This window comes from Sorex fumeus, unplaced genomic scaffold, assembly GCF_029834395.1.
Source record: "Sorex fumeus unplaced genomic scaffold, SorFum_2.1 ptg000022l, whole genome shotgun sequence".
Classification (NCBI taxonomy): Eukaryota; Metazoa; Chordata; class Mammalia; order Eulipotyphla; family Soricidae; genus Sorex; species Sorex fumeus.
In genome coordinates, this window is record NW_026606079.1 from 2,771,667 (window position 1) to 2,786,906 (window position 15,240).

Sequence of the window (15,240 nt, forward strand, 5' to 3'; positions counted from 1 at the left end):
CAGTTCATACCTGGACCCTGGTCTCTGCTTTTCTCACTCACAGTGGAGCATATCGAATGTGTATGAGTGTGCACGGATATGAGTCACGTGAGAACTAGGAACGCCCTCTTGTTCGGGTCTGTTAGGGAATTTTCTGAGTGGGGACTGTTGGTGGGGGTTTTTGGGTTTCACTTTGGTTTTGGCCATACCCAGTGGTACTGAGGGGTTACTCCTGGCTCTGCACTCAGGGATCACTCCTGCCAGTGGTTGGGGGACCATGTGAGATGTCAGGGATCGAACCTGGGTTGGCTGCTTGCAAGGGAAATCATCCTTCCCTCTGTACTCTTACTCTGGCCCCGTAAGAACACACTTTGTCTGTGTTGTTTCTGAAAAATCCTTATTGATCTAGAGAAGGGTGAGGGGGAGAGGCCGAGGTAATTACAGTCAGAACTAGCAAAAGATGTTACAAGGTACCTGGCATCGGTATCTGTTCCTTGGTTTGCTATTTCTCCGTGGAACGGATCACGGGCACTGGCCAGCACTGGTGTTTGCACAGGAGCGGGAGCATGAGGAGCGGGGCTGAGCTTACAGCGGGAGGGCTGGAGGCTGGACGAGACTGGAGCCCAGTGGGGAAAATGCCGAAGAACCGGGAAAGCCCAGTGGCAGCTTGCACAGTGCCAGCTACTGTGTGGAAGGACGCAGGTCTGGGTAGGGGTGGAGACTGCTGAGCCATGGCACGTGTCTATGTGGGAAGTGCTGTGACAGTAGTGCAGAGGGCACATGTGCGTGGGCAGTGGTTTGGGGCGACGCCTGCCCCCAGAAGCCTCTATCAGACTGAGCAGTAGGAGTCGGTACACAGCCTGTTCTCGGGAGCTGGGCCCATGCGCATTTGCCCCAGGGGCTGGGGCATGTGCCTTATGGACAGGAGCCCAGGTTCGATCCCGTCCCCCACGCACCACTGGTGTCCCCAAAACAAAAAGAATTAAAACAATGCGAAGAATTCAGAGGCTGAGCGAAAACAACCTGACAACAGCGTGTTCTCCACATCTGAGATTCACGGTGCATCGTGGGTTAGTAAGAGACTCGCTCTTCTCATGAGTGTGATGCAATGGGAGAAGCACCTGTACAAAGGAGTTGGGCATGGTGGCAAAACTTCGGTGGGGGGGCGGAGGAGTTTATTGCAGTTGGTGATCAGGAAAATGGTGCTTTCACAGTCTTGGCAGTGTAACTTCTTAAAAATGGTTCCTTCCCCTAGGGTGGATCGGGATGGAAAGTGCTACACTGGAGTCCTCTGCGGCCTGGGGTGGAACCCCACCACAGGGGCCCCCATCCTGCCTGAGCATGACATTGAGCTTGCATTCGACGTTCAGTTCACTGTGGAGGACATTGTGGAGGTGAGCGCAGCTGAGTTGGGTGGAGCGCAACCTCACTACGGCGCTGTGTGTGCTGATGCTCAGCCAGTGCCCAGGGCAGGGGGCAAGGGAGGCGGCAGCATGCAGGGGAGGGGCAGGGAAACGCATGGCAGTGTTAACTGCTGTCACCTGGCCGGGCTTGAGCGTCCACTTCGGTGGTGGGCCTGTTTTTGGTCAGGAAGATGCTTGAAGCACATCTGTGATGATTTGTTTTTCAAGCACATGGAAAGAACTCTTAAATGTTAACAGCGACACGCAGTTGCAGCTTGTCTCCTGTTGGAAGGGAATAACGGCGCTGCCCCTCTGCACACCTAGTTAGCGTGGTGGCCAGACCTGCTGTCTTCAGGGAGGTGGGACCATTCAGGGTTCTCGCTCAGTGCAGCCAGGGAACGTGTACTGGAACTGGTAATGGGAAGACACGTTTCTTAGACATAGCCACCGTGTGACCCGTCTGTCTGAGGGAGTGAAAACTCACATCCAGAGAAAACCTGCATGCGAATGTTGTTGCAGCTTTGCCCAGAATGGCTGAAAGCTGGGCCCAGGCTCCAGCCCCAGGTGCCATATGGGGTGACTCCAGAGCACTGAGCGCCACTACATGTGGCCCAGAAACAGACGTGAAAAGCTGGGAGCAGCCATATTGTGCTTGGGCAGGAGGATGGGTCTGCTGGCCCAGCCACATCATGGGTGACCCTTTGTGTGCTCTACTTGCAGTTCATGAAGTGCAGATTTGAATATCCAGGGAACATTCTGGAAAGAGACTCTAGGGACAGAAGACTCGGCTGCTGTACTGGAAAGGGCAGCAGGGACTCGAGCACAGAAGTCTGTCTGTGGGATGGAGGCCAGATGCCTCTCTGGGCCAAAACCCCCTTTAATATTCATCCATGGAAAAGGGGAGTGTGAATGTGTGTGACCGACCCCCTTCCAGGACTCTGAGGATGGTGTCAGATACCCCCTTTCGCGTTGGATGAGCGCTTGGACTGAAGCCACGAGGCTCCCAACAAAGGAAACCGCACAGCATGCTGTGCTGTTCTGCAGGGCAGTGTTCATTCTGAGCCTGCTTTATTCCTGCCCGCTGTGGCATGGGCCAGGTCAGAGCAGCCTGAATGCCCAGCGTCCTCCAGTCAGTGGAGCCTGAGCTCCTCGGAGCTACGGCACATCTGGGGCCGGGGCAGGGAGAGGACATTTGCAGGGAAGGATGCCCTCAGCAGTGGAGGAGGAGGCTCCAGGGGGGCCCTGCATGCAAGTCAGCTGTTGCTATGGAACCCAGAGAGAAATACTTGCTTGGCCACGTGGATGTGTGTAGTGGAAGGCATGAACGGGGAGCAGATGGCTCTGTGTCAGTTTCCTGCTGTCCTGGAACGCCCTCCAGGAAGCGAGAGGAATCCCCGCTGCTGGGGGGCATCAGTCTTGGAGGCCTGCTTTGCACAGGAGGTGGGTGTGAGGGGAGAGGCTTCACGGGCAGCACCCCAGTGACTCCCTGGGGAAGGTGACAAGGGTGCCCGCCTGCGTAGGCTTACTCTTGCAAACCATCACCCGCCTCGGCAGATTAGAAACTTCATACCAACCCAGAGATGGCTGTTACACAGGATGGGTCAGTGCATCTGGACCGGAGCTCAGAGCCACGCATGATTCCTCACAGAACAGCATCCAGAGAGGGTGCGCTGAAAATCAGAAAAGTGAGCTTAAGTCATCAAGTCTGGAACTCTTGCTGATTTGTTGGTTAGGGAGCCATACCTGGTCTTGGTGTAGTTACTCCCAGCTAGTGCTCCGGGGTTGTCCTGGTTGGAGCCCAGAGATCATGCGATTTCAGAGATCATGAAATCCAGGATTCCTCCCCTCCCCCGCCCCCCACAAGCCATTTTTGCAGCCCTCCTGTTGGTTTTTAATCCTTCTGGCATTGTTTCCTGTAATGGTGGTTATTTGTATCTTAATAACTAATTCCTGAAACCGTATCGACAGCAGTAATAAAATACAAATGGGCATGCTGAAGTGCCCTGGAGCATATGAGTGTTTTGTTGTCATCTCTTTACAGATTAATATTCTCAGGGCTGCCATTAACAAGCTGGTATGTGATGGGCCAAATGGATCCAGATACTTGGGGCCAGAGAGAGTCGCACAGTTACAGGACAACGCACGCCGGAAGCTGCTTGGGTGAGTGTACAGTGACCTGGGATGCTCACCCCCAGGTCTCAGTGTTAACTGTGCTTATGGTGGAAGGATGGACATGATGGGCTGATTTTGCACAACACAGGACAGCGCCTCAGAGCTCCCAGGATATGGACTGCAGCCAGCACTATCCCTGAATCACCCTGGATGCAGACAGGTGGAGGGGAGGCATGTCACACTCGTTAGTAACTTGAGGAAACATTCAGGAAGCCACACTGGGCCCGGGAGCTGCAGGCTGGGCCTCCCCGAAGGGACAGACATCCTGCACCAGCTCCATACTACCTTGGCCACATCGAGCCAGAAACCCAGGAGCCCAAGGCAGCCTGGACTGGAGGGCAGGCGACAGTGGAGAGCACCACTCTCCTCATGGAAGTGGCTGGGAACTGACCAGCAGGGCATTCAGTGCCTGTCCTCTGCCTCCAGGTGCACACTGGACAGACAGCTGAGGAGCAGCTTGGCGGACTGTGGCCCTGGGTCTGATCCCCAATACCACATGGTCCCCTTGATCGAGCCAGGCAGTACGAGGGGGTGCCCCTCAGAGAAAACACAGGGAATCAAAATGGTTGCAAAGTCTGTAAGTCCACTAAAAGGATTGAATTATAAACTTAACACTGATGTGTTTTATGACATAGAAGTGAAACTTTTACTAAGCCAGTTTAGAAACAGCTTGGCATCCTCTGTTTGAGGGCTTGCCATCTCTACGCGTGGAGAGAATTGTGTTTGCTTTTTTGGCCACACCCAGTGATGCTTGGGGGTTACTGCGGGCCTTGCTTGGGGAACCATACAGGATGCTGGAAGTCAAACCCAGTTGGCTATGTGCAGGCAGGCACCCTCCCACTGTGCTACCACTCCAGCCCCCATGTTTGTTGTTTCGAGTAAGATTTCGCCTCATGAATTTTTGAGATCCACGTTAATGTTTGTTCTTTTTAAGTTCTGAATAATCCCCATTTTGCTCTGACCCATTCACTGCTTGCTGAAATATCCGGACTGTGGTCATAGTTTGGCTGCCATGACTCAGCACAGAGCAGCAGTGCAGTTAGGACTTTTCTTTCCTTAGCCTGAAGAGACTGGAGAGATGTGTGACTCCTTGGGAAGCTGCCCCAAAGCCTCTCTGTCGGGAGCCTGACCCGTAGAGCAGATGAAAAATAGGACTGGGCCGCTGAGCTGCCAGTGGGACGTATTTGAGCACAATCATCAACGCGAGCTAACTAGCCGCCAGAATTCTGGGAGTTGGTTGCACTTACGCTGCAAGCCTGAGCCTTGTGGCAGCCCCTCCCTAGACAGGGGGCTTCCTCCCCACCCACACTGTGTAAACAGGCGTCCACGGAGCCTTGGTTTCCGTTTTTCCTTATGTTTCCTGTGAACACTACCGACTGACTGAAGTGTACGTGTGTTTCTCCCCATGGGAAATAAGCCTGTCTTCCTACTGGATTCTTTCTTGTGTCTACTTGTGTGACCAGTTAACTGCTTTTGCAGTTTGATGCTGTGTTACTTCTACTTTGTTTTGTGTAAAGCATCCCATATGGTCCCCCAAGCACTGCCAGGAGTAATTCCTGAGTTCAGAGCCAGGAGTAACCCCTGATCATTGCTGGGTGTGACCCAAAAAGCAAAAAATAAAAAATTAAAAAGGCTTTGCTGCAGCCACAGTCCCACATTTTCTCCTGTTACTTGTCTTATGTTTACTCTTTCTGTTGCTCTTGTGTGATTGGGGATTGAACTCAGACGCACACGCACAAGGCACACCCCTGAGCCACATCCTCATCATCTTATAGCCATCCGTGATGGGGAGTCTGACCCACTTTGGGAAGTGATTGGGGTTGACATTTACTTCCCCAGGGGAATCACTTGTCATACTGTCACTTGTGGGAAAGCACTCCTTTCTCCCATGACCTGCCTTGGAACCTGTCACATGTTGGTAGCATTGGTGTGATGGCACATTTCAGTCCCTTCTGTTTTATGTGGAGTTTGTGCCAGCACTAAGCTGTCTGGACTGCTGTAGTTTTATAGTGAATTTTGAAATTGGGTAATGTTAGTTCTTCTCCTTTATTCTTTTTTGGGGGTTGTTGTGGTTTGGGGACTGCTGTGCCGCTTCCAGGGCTTACTCCTGGTGGGGCTTCAGGGGGCCCTGTTTGGTGCTGGGGATTGAATCAAGATTGCCCCCATGCGAGGCAAGTGCCCTACCTGCTATGCTATCTCTTTGGCTGTCTCTTCAGTGTGTGGGTTTTCAAGTTTTCAGGCACTCATTAAATGATGTTCAAGTATTTGTCTTCTTTCAGTTCTATTCTGAATGAAATTGTTGTATTTTTTGATTGCCAAACATGAAACAAAAAATGTTTTTCTGTTGACTTTTATCTTGTAACCTTACTTAACCCATTGAATTAGTAGTAGTTGTAATTTCTAATGGTAGTTTGTAGATGATTTCCTCCATACAAAATCATGGCTTCTTTAGAGAAATTTCCAGCCTGTCTGCTTTAACTTTCCTCTCCTTTCCCCCTGGTGCTTGGAGGTCACTCTGGTCGACCTGGGGATTGAATCGAGTCAACTGTATGCAAGGCAAGTGCCTTCCCAGTTGTGCTGGCTCCCTGGCCCGCTGATTTCCTTTACTTATTCAAGCTGGCCAGGACCACAGAAGATTGCCGAATGGAATGGGGCGGGCGGGCACTGTTGTCTTGGTTTCACTTTGCGGGAGAAACATTCACTTGCTCACCATTGGCAAGTTGATGTCAGCCTTGCAGCTTCCATTGTGGCCCTTGGGGAGGCTGACGTAGTAACTCGTAGTTACTGTTCCCTGAGAGCTCCTGTCAGGTAAGACTCTGCTTTTGGCCCAGAAGCCTTTTCTGTGTCTGTGAGATACTCTCGTACTTTCCCCTCTATTCCGTTTGCATGGGTGCTGGGTGAGCTAACACCCCATTGGCTACATCTTACTGTTAGGACCGTTCTTGGTTCTGTTCTTGGGTCACTTCTTCCACATGTGTCTGAGCCAGTCATTTGCCGCCTCCTCCTGTGTTAGCAGGTTTAGGTTTTCAGGTGCTAACTTGGGTGGTGCTAGTGGGGGTGAGGTTGGAGTTGGGGATGTCCACTGAGGGTCCTTGTCATCACAACCTTGTGGTCCGTGTTACAGCTGTGCTCGTGTGATTGTCTGTGCAGACAGCATGAGGGTGACTTCTCGGCAGGGGTCGTCCAGGCTCCCCCTTGTTCAGTTCTTTCATTGTGTGACTGCCTTAGAGTCAGAGCTTATCTCACTGAATGTCAACTGACTGACTCACTGAAAATGTTCGGCTTTATTTTTTTTGTTCTTGTTTGTTTACTGGACTGATGTTACACCTGATGATGCTCAGGGGTTTCTCCTGGCTCTGCACTCAGGAATTACTCCTGAAGGTACTTGGAGGACCATATGGGGTGCCTGGAATCAAACCTAGGTTGACCACATACAAGGCCAGCACCTTACCCACTGTACCGTCCCTTTGCCCCCGACTCTTGGTTTATTATAGAACCTGTTCGTTTTGTGGGTGGTGAATTAGAGCCCTCTTTATTTCTGATTTTGATCATACACAGCATCTGTTTCTTTATCAGTGTAGCTAAAGTTTATCAGTTTGACTGATCTTCTCAAAGAACTTGGTTTGCTGATTTCCTTCCCCCTAGGTATGGCCCCTGTGGGTGTTACTGCTCACTCATTGTTGCTGACCCTTCATAAGCTTGTCTCTTAGCCTTGTTTCTGCTGCAGACATTGAAAACTATATTGGAAGCAGTTTATTTCCCAGTTGCTGCTTGAGTGGCCCTTAATGTTGGGATTCTCTCTGCCTTTCCTCTGACAGTATTTCTACCTTCTCAGGATTCTCGCCAGGAGGCGACTGCCATTAGGCTGCATGGCAAAGCCCCAGAGGGCTGTGGTGGGTGAGGAGCCAAAGGACAGAAACAGGGCTTCTTCTAGCCTCTTTTTTCCCCTCTGATTTTGGGTGTATGGCTGGTGAAAATGTCACGGCTTGGGGGCTGGAGTGATAACACAGCGGGTAGGGCGTTTTGCCTTGCACGTGGCCTTCCCGGGTTTGATTCCCAGCATCCCATATGGTCCCCTGAGCACGCCAGGAGTGATCCCTGTGCTTCTCCGGGTGTGACCCCCCCCCCAAAAAAAAAAAAGTCTCGGCTTTTGACCTTTCAGAGTTATGTCGTTATGATCCAGAGAAAACCAGTCTAGGATTAAAGTTGCCTGCATGCTCTCTCCTGAGTTTCTCTGGTGTCGATATTAGACTTGGGCTGGAGCGATAGCACAGCGGTAGGGTGTTTGCCTTGCACGCAGCCAAGTTCGATTCCTCCACCCCTCTCGGAGAGCCCGGCAAGCTACCGAGAGTATTCGATATGCCAGACACAGTAACAGCAAAGTCTCCAATGGAGACGTTACTGGGCCCGCTCGAGCAAATTGACGATCAACGGGAGGGCCTTTACTTTTACTTTAACTGTTTTTGTCTGGATTACTTGCTATGCTTGATTTTTTTTATTTTGGTTATTATTCTCAGAAATAAAGTAGAACTTTGTCATCTTGGAAGAAACAAAATTGTGTTTTCAGTACCTGATGTGCCAGTAAAATGCTGCTCCTTTTTAAATTTCAGTTTGTTCTGTCAGTTGAAACCAAGAGAGAGGATTGTTCCTAAGTGGCACGAGAGGCCGTATGAGTGGAATCAGGTGAGTGAGACCCACACGCGGTGCAGGCCCTCAGGGTGCACTGTCCCATGTGGAGGGCCCCTGAAGGGCTCCGGGCAGGAGGGGAGAAGATGCAGCGTGGAAGGAGATGGGGGGCAAGGGGTAGGCCAGACGGACTGCAGGAAAGAGCCTCTACCAGGGTCTTGGTGGAAAAGGCAGAGTCCAGGCCAGACGCCCTGCCGGTTCGGATAACGGGAAGCTTTGTTATCTTAATCAGCTTGGCTCCAGCAACAGTGTCTGGGGTTGATAGCAGACATTTTTTTTTTTCATAGTTTTAGAGGCTGGAGGCCAGAGCTCAGGGTGTCACCACGCTGGGTTAAAAGTCCTTGACTGGGTGGGCTGGAGCCAGTAGGGTATTTTCCTTGCATCTGGCTGTCACCCCAAAGGGTTCCCTGAGCCCACTAGGAGTGACTCCTGAATACCACCAGGTGTGCCCCTGCCAAAAGAGAAGTCCCTGTCCTTTTCAATTCAGGTAGCTTCTGAAACACTTGCTGGCGTCATCGTTTCTTACACCTGCTTTGAGTCCAGTTCAAAGATGTTTCACCTGGGTAGGGGCTGAAGAAAGATTACAGCAGGAAGGGTGCTCGCCTTGCATGCTGCCAACCCAGGTTCTATCCCCAGCATCTCATATGGTGCCCTGAGCACCACCAAAAGGAATACTGAGTGCAAAGCCAGGAGTAACCCCTGAGTATCACTGTAGATCACAAAACAAAGCAAAAACCAAAAATGTTTCACCTGGTTAAAATTAAACAGGTGCTGCTATTTCTCTGTAATGACCCCACTGGAAAAATGGCTCCATTGATATCAGCCGGGAGCACTGCAGTTGACCCCTGAACAATGTGGATTTGAGTGTTTGGGTACACTTACACTTGGGTTTTCTAATAAACACAGAACAGATTAGGGTTTGATAAGCCCACCCATTACTGTTATGAGGATTGTTTTTGCTGTGGGGAGGGGGATTTTGGGTCACACCCAGTAGTGCCTCAGGGCTTGCTTCTAGCTCTGTGCTCCTGTGGATCATATGTGGTGCCCAGGATCTAACCCAAGTTGGCTGCAGGCAAGACGAGTGCCTTACCTGGCCCCGCCATTCCTCTGACCCCACTGATGATTTTCTTAATAGCATCTTCTTTTCTGTAGCTGACAGTATTCTAAGGACATGGTATGTAAAAACGTACCAAACATGTTCATTTGCTAATTAGGTCATCGGTAAGGCTCTGGGCAATAGGAGGCCATTCATTAGTAAAGTTTGTGGGGAACTTGAGGGGCCAAAGAATGTGAGGCCAGGGAGATAGATTAAGTTACTGGGGCATATATGGGGCATGAAGGATTCCTGAGTTCAATCCTTGACATCACATGGTCAGTCCCTGAGCACTGAGCTCGAAGTAAGACTGATGCACTACTGGGTGTGGCTTCAAACCAAACCAAAAGTGAAGTGTGACTTTTGAGAGCATGGGGGTCAGCGCCTCTAAGCCCACATGGTAAACTGCATCCTGAACTGACTGTTCTTAATTATTTTTGGAGGAATATGTGGGACATTCCAAGTCAGGATGCCACGTCCTGAATGCTGGGAGTAGAAAGTGTTCTGGAACTCCATTTCGGACTGAGAGTTCTTGCTGCTCCACCCAGGCAGTGTGCGGTGGTCTTGATTTTGCTTCATGTCCGCAGAAGCACCTCTCAGAGCCACTGGTTCTTTTATCTGCCCTCTAGGTTGATCCCAAACTGGTCATGGAGCAGGCTGAGCGGGACAGCGGCCGAGGCAAGAACATCTTTCTCTACCAGCTCCACAAGCTGGTGGTTCTCAGTGCCTAGAAGTAGCTGCAGGTTGTGTCCTGTCTGTGCTGGAGGCCACGCTTGTGCATTAAACGTGCCCTCTGCGTGGTGGCTTCTCTACACCCAGTGTCCGGTCTTTGCCCACTGCGTCCCCAGGTCTTCCCCAGCCTGGCTCCTTTTCTTTTGGTTGGTAGTGGACAGAGGGGTGTTTCTGTCCAGGGGAAAGATGGGAAGGTTTTTTCTAGAAACAGAAAAATCACTATATTTAACATTGGAGGGAAATTGCTCTGAAAGAATAATTTTTGGGGGGAAGAGAACTGTATTTTGCTTTAAATTTACAGAAGTAAATATAACTAGCTAATCTTACATGTAAGTTTCCAGAATGTTCTAGTATGTTCTGTTAACAGCAGTTTAAACTTGGGTAATGGAAAAAACTAGGGCTCTTAATTTACCACAAGCTTTGTGTGAAAAACCATGTAGCATTATTTTTTTATTCCCATGAGGGAAAATATCTAATTTTGGTAAAACTAACTTCAGTTTTGTATATTTTAGGTTTTTACTTGTTACAATTGTCTACATTTTGGAAACCAGACAGATTACCTATGTGTAACTGTGTAAAACAATAAAAGCATGAAACCGAGCTTCTGTTTCTTGCAGTTTTAGTCAGAGAAGATAAACATGTATTTTTAAGAAATTCAAATTGGGTGCTTGCATCGATAGTACGGTGGTTAGGGCACTGGCCTTGCACGTGGTCAACCTGGGCTCAATCCCTGGTATCCCATATTGTGTAAAACTCCGGGGAAAGCCAGGGGGAGGCCCCAACGGCTCTTCCCCTAGCAGCCCGTGTTCGGGGGGCGGGGGGACCTGGGCCGCTCGCCCACCTGGGGTGGCCTGGGCCATGGGGCAGACAGTGGACTAAGCGTGGGCCAAGCCAGTTGGTTGATCAGATGCCGTGTATCCCATTCTCCCCACACGCCTACCCCGGTCTCCCCGAGTCTCCCATTCTAGTCTCACACTGCCCTCATTCCCGTCTCCTGTCTCTCCCTCTCATCTCTCCACCTCCATCTCACAGCCTGGGCTCAATCTCATCTCTCCAACTCTCTTCCTTCCTAGCTCTCTTGTCACTTCAACTCCCCAGTACTCTGGGCCAACACTTCACCCAGTCAGGTAGCAAAATCAATGTGAGAAAGCCCTTCCTGAGGGCCCACCAAGTTCAAAGGGAACACCACCTAAAAGGTATCCAAAGCCCTTCCTGACTGCCCAAGGGCAAAATACCTTCTAAGGTGTCTTTCTCCTTTCCTCAGTCCAGTAACTCTATCAACATCTTAATACTGGTTATTTTTGTATGGACACAGTAAGAGATAACATTGAAGCTTTTAGGGCAGCTCTCCTGGGAATATCTTGCCACAGACTCAGACTACAGTGCTCAGGCCAGGTTAATCATTCCTAACCCTATCAGGTTCCAAATCTAGTTATTACCTTTTGGATCATGACAGCATTTGTCCATGCCCAAGCTCTTAACTTACAGTTAAGCATTATGGCACTTTGGCCAGGCCCATCTCAATACCAGGGTAGCGCATAGCTTACCTCTTGCCCTGGTTCCATCCAGTCCCTCATCAGGACCCTGCTTTTCGGGGCACTAGGAAGTGAGGGAAGTTGAGACTTAGGTGAGAGAACAGATGCCCAGGAGGGAAATATCACTGAGAATCACATTACAAAAGCATGTCTTCATACAAAAAGGACATTGCTCTGAATAAACTATGCAAAGGACTTAGGGAGAAGAGAAAAGCAATATTTACAAGTCAACAGAGCAGCACAAAGAAAGAAGTTACAAAGAAACACAGGAACGGGAGCACTGTGACGGGAGCAATGCAGTAACCCTAAAGTACCTGAAGCTATGTAGAAAGGACAAAACCGTATTATCCTACATAGGATGTAGGATGACACCATATGGTCCCCCAAGCCCCACCAGAAGTGATCCCTGAGCACAGCCAGGAGTAAGCCCTGAGCATTTCTGGATATGTCCTAAAAAAGCAAAAAAGAAGAAATTCAAATTTATAAAATGTACAAAGGAATAGAGACCTCTTCCAGAAAGTCAGCAGCCAGGTTCTGTCCGAAAACAGCCTTGGCGCGGGGGCCGTTGGGGGGGGGGGGGGACATCTCACCAGGGGCTCCTGACTAGGAGCAGGGAGGAAGGACATGGGAACCATGCTGTCTCGGGGCTTTGTGGATGGGTCCTGCAAGAGGGGCTGCAGCTCTGAGTGTCCCCAGCATGCTCGTCTGTGTCTTCACTCCACATCACTCAGTCCCCCTCAGCTGCTTCTGGGGTCTCCCAGAGGAACCGCCTTCTCTCTGAAACTGGGCGACCCTGGGAGCCGCTCCCCAGCCTCACACAGGAGGTGCAGAACTGAGGTGCCACGCCCCCTTCCCAGACTGGGAAGACGGAACCTGTGTCCTGCTTTTGGGTTAGGACTTTGCCTGTCCCGCTGACATCTTGAAAGACGGAGTCATTGTGATTTGATTCCTGCAGCGACACAGGCAGGTGGTGTCAGCGCAGGCACTGCCAGCCCGGGGAGATCTGGAGCGGTCAGGCACCCTTCTGGCTTTCCTTGGGCGTACTTCTTCCTCGTTGGTCTTGGGGGGCTGCTCCTGGTTGTGTTTGGCGACCATGCAATGCCAAGGCTTGAACCCAGTGCTCCCGAGTGGAAAGTACGTGCTCCGGCCTTTTGACAGTCTCTTTGACTCCCGTCCATTTTATTGACTTTTACTGAAAACTACCCTTTACGTTTTTGGTCATATTTTCCATTGCTTTTATTGAGAAATGTGGTTTGTGCCGTTTCTGCATTCTTTCATATCTGCACTGCTGCTTCACATCCTTCTCAGCACAGTCCTCTGTTGTGTGGCACACTCTGGGTTTCCTCCTGGCTAATCCTCGCTAAGGGCGAGATCATCTCTCCTTGGGACTTGCTTCTCCCAATCCTCCAGCGCTAGCCAGGTTGCAGCTGGCAGTAGGATTTCGTCTCTCGCCGCCGAGCAGTCTTCTGGGGACCACAGTTTCACTGTCACATCATGCTTTTGGCCACTTGGATGGTTTCCAAGTTAAAACAAAAATACTTGGACTCGAGGCACCTTGATTTCCAATGCCATTGTGGTAACAGACCACAAGCTCCCGTGTGCCTCTTGCAGGTGCCACCAGCGTCGGGCCCGCCCACCCAGCTCCTTAGAAAACTCCTTTTTAAACCTTCTTTACAGTTCGCAGATGCTTACAGTAGTGTCAGTTCCTGGTTTTGATGTGCATGGTTACCTCATCTCTTGTCTTACCAAAGTGTCCAGGACCGTTACTGCCCCTTTGCCGCCTCATTCTCCAACCCCCTCCCGTTTCCCCTGCCTTGGCATTTGCATTTCTGTAATACAGGCCAAGGGTTTTCCATTCTTTGATATCTTCCATTCTCCTAGTACTCTGTATTCCACAAATGTGAACGCCCGATATTGCCCTGCGTGCCTCTGATGGCGACTTTGCTTCGAATCCCCCGTCCCGCCTATTGAGTACAGTGCTGTGGTGAGCACAGGTGTGCTGTTTTCTCATGGATTGATGTTTGAGGCAGGTGCCCAGGAGGGTGATTTGCTGGGTCATACGGAAATTTATTCTTAATTTTTTTTTTTGAGAAGTCACGCTACTGTGTTTGGTTCAGGCTGAATCAGACGACAGCAGCACACCTCCCTCCGGGCCCCAGCTGTGTTGGTGTTTTCTGTTCTCCTGGGGACTGGGGTATTTTCTCAGGGTTCTTTTGACTTGCATTTTTCTGCTAAGTGATGGCGCTGCTGGGTGGTTTCGGCATCCAAAGCAGTGTGACTGTCCACACGCTGTTTGCAAACGGGGCTTGAGGAATTTAACCTTTCTGCCAGATGAGTCACGGGCACTTGAGTTTCTCCACGCATGCAGCTGAGCAGCTGAACTCAGTGTAGAATCCACACTCTTCCTCTCCTGACGGCTCTGTCTTCTGCTGTCTTTGGACCTTCTCATATTTTTGTGTCTGGTGCTCATTACCGTGCCTCAGTACCCTGTGCTGTCGCTCCAAGAATTACAGTTCTGCGCATGGTCTCCCACATGCACGTCAGCCTGTGGGTCGTGGTGGAGGGGCTCAGGCTCCCGGACCAGCACGGGTCACCCCGTGTGCTGGGGAATCGGCCTGAGCAGACTGCAGGCTCAGAGGCAGGGTGCCCTGGCGCTCATGGTCTTCTTGGTGCCATGAATGTGACTCGACCCTCCTACCGAAAAACAAAATGCCACGAAGGAGATGAGACACCACGGCAGAGCTCTGCTCGCTCTTACTGCTTCACGTTTGTGTAGCTCAGGCAGTGGCCAGTGGATCTCGCTCTGACCCATAACCAGGTTTCCCCTTGCGGCCCACAGAAGGCGCCTCACTGTCCTGTCCGTGAACACTGGCAGCCTTCTGCGGAGTAGCTGGGCGGGGTGGGCACAGCAGTGCCCTCAGAAACCACCAAAGAACTCAGGAACTGGCGGTGTTGGTGAGAGTGACCACAGCACGGCTCTGGTGGGGAAAATTAGCTTGGTGTGGGAGGCAGCAATACTCACACCATACTTTTTTTTTATTATTATTACTCTCATCGTGTGTGTGTGTATGTGTGTGTGTGTGTGTGTGTGTGTGTGTGTGTGTGTGTGTGTGTGTGTTTTGGGATACTCCCAGCGGTACTCAGGGCTTACTCCTGACTATGCTCCGGGATCACTCCTGGCAGGCTCGGGGGATCTCTGGGGTGCTGGGGATCAAATCTGGGTCAACCACGTGCAAGGCAAACACCCTACCTGCTCTGCTACAACTTGGCCCAACTTTTTTTTTTTAAGTTTATTAAAGAACTGTGATTTACAAAGTTATTGAGAGTTGATTAAATTTTTATTTATTTGCTTTTTGGGTCACGCCCGGCGATACACAGGGGTTAATCCTGGCTCTGCACTCAGGAATTACCCCTGGCGGTGCTCAGGGGATCATATGGGATGCTGGGAATCAAACCGGGGTCGGCCGCATGCAAGGCAAACGCCCTACCTGCTGTGCTGTTGCTCCAGCCCCAAGTTGATGAAATTTTAAACATAGAGTATTTTAGTACTAATGCCACCAACAGTGTCAACTGCCCTTCACTGTGTTCCCAGACCCCCTCCACCCCCCAGCCTGCCACCTCAGGCACTTTGTGTCCTGGG

General features: G+C 50.7%; 1 protein-coding gene across 1 annotated transcript in view; it reads left to right on the top strand.

Annotated features, from left to right (window-relative positions):
* Positions 1-10,095, top strand: part of TDRD9 (tudor domain containing 9) — a 90,738-nt gene extending 80,643 nt beyond the window's left edge. Inside the window, exons 33-36 of the mRNA XM_056113745.1 lie at positions 1,235-1,373; positions 3,424-3,542; positions 8,165-8,237; positions 9,963-10,095. Of these exons, the coding sequence (XP_055969720.1) occupies positions 1,235-1,373; positions 3,424-3,542; positions 8,165-8,237; positions 9,963-10,064 (433 nt within the window). The 3' untranslated portion in view covers positions 10,065-10,095. The remainder of the gene's footprint in view (positions 1-1,234; positions 1,374-3,423; positions 3,543-8,164; positions 8,238-9,962) is intronic.
* The last annotated feature ends 5,145 nt before the right edge of the window (positions 10,096-15,240 follow it).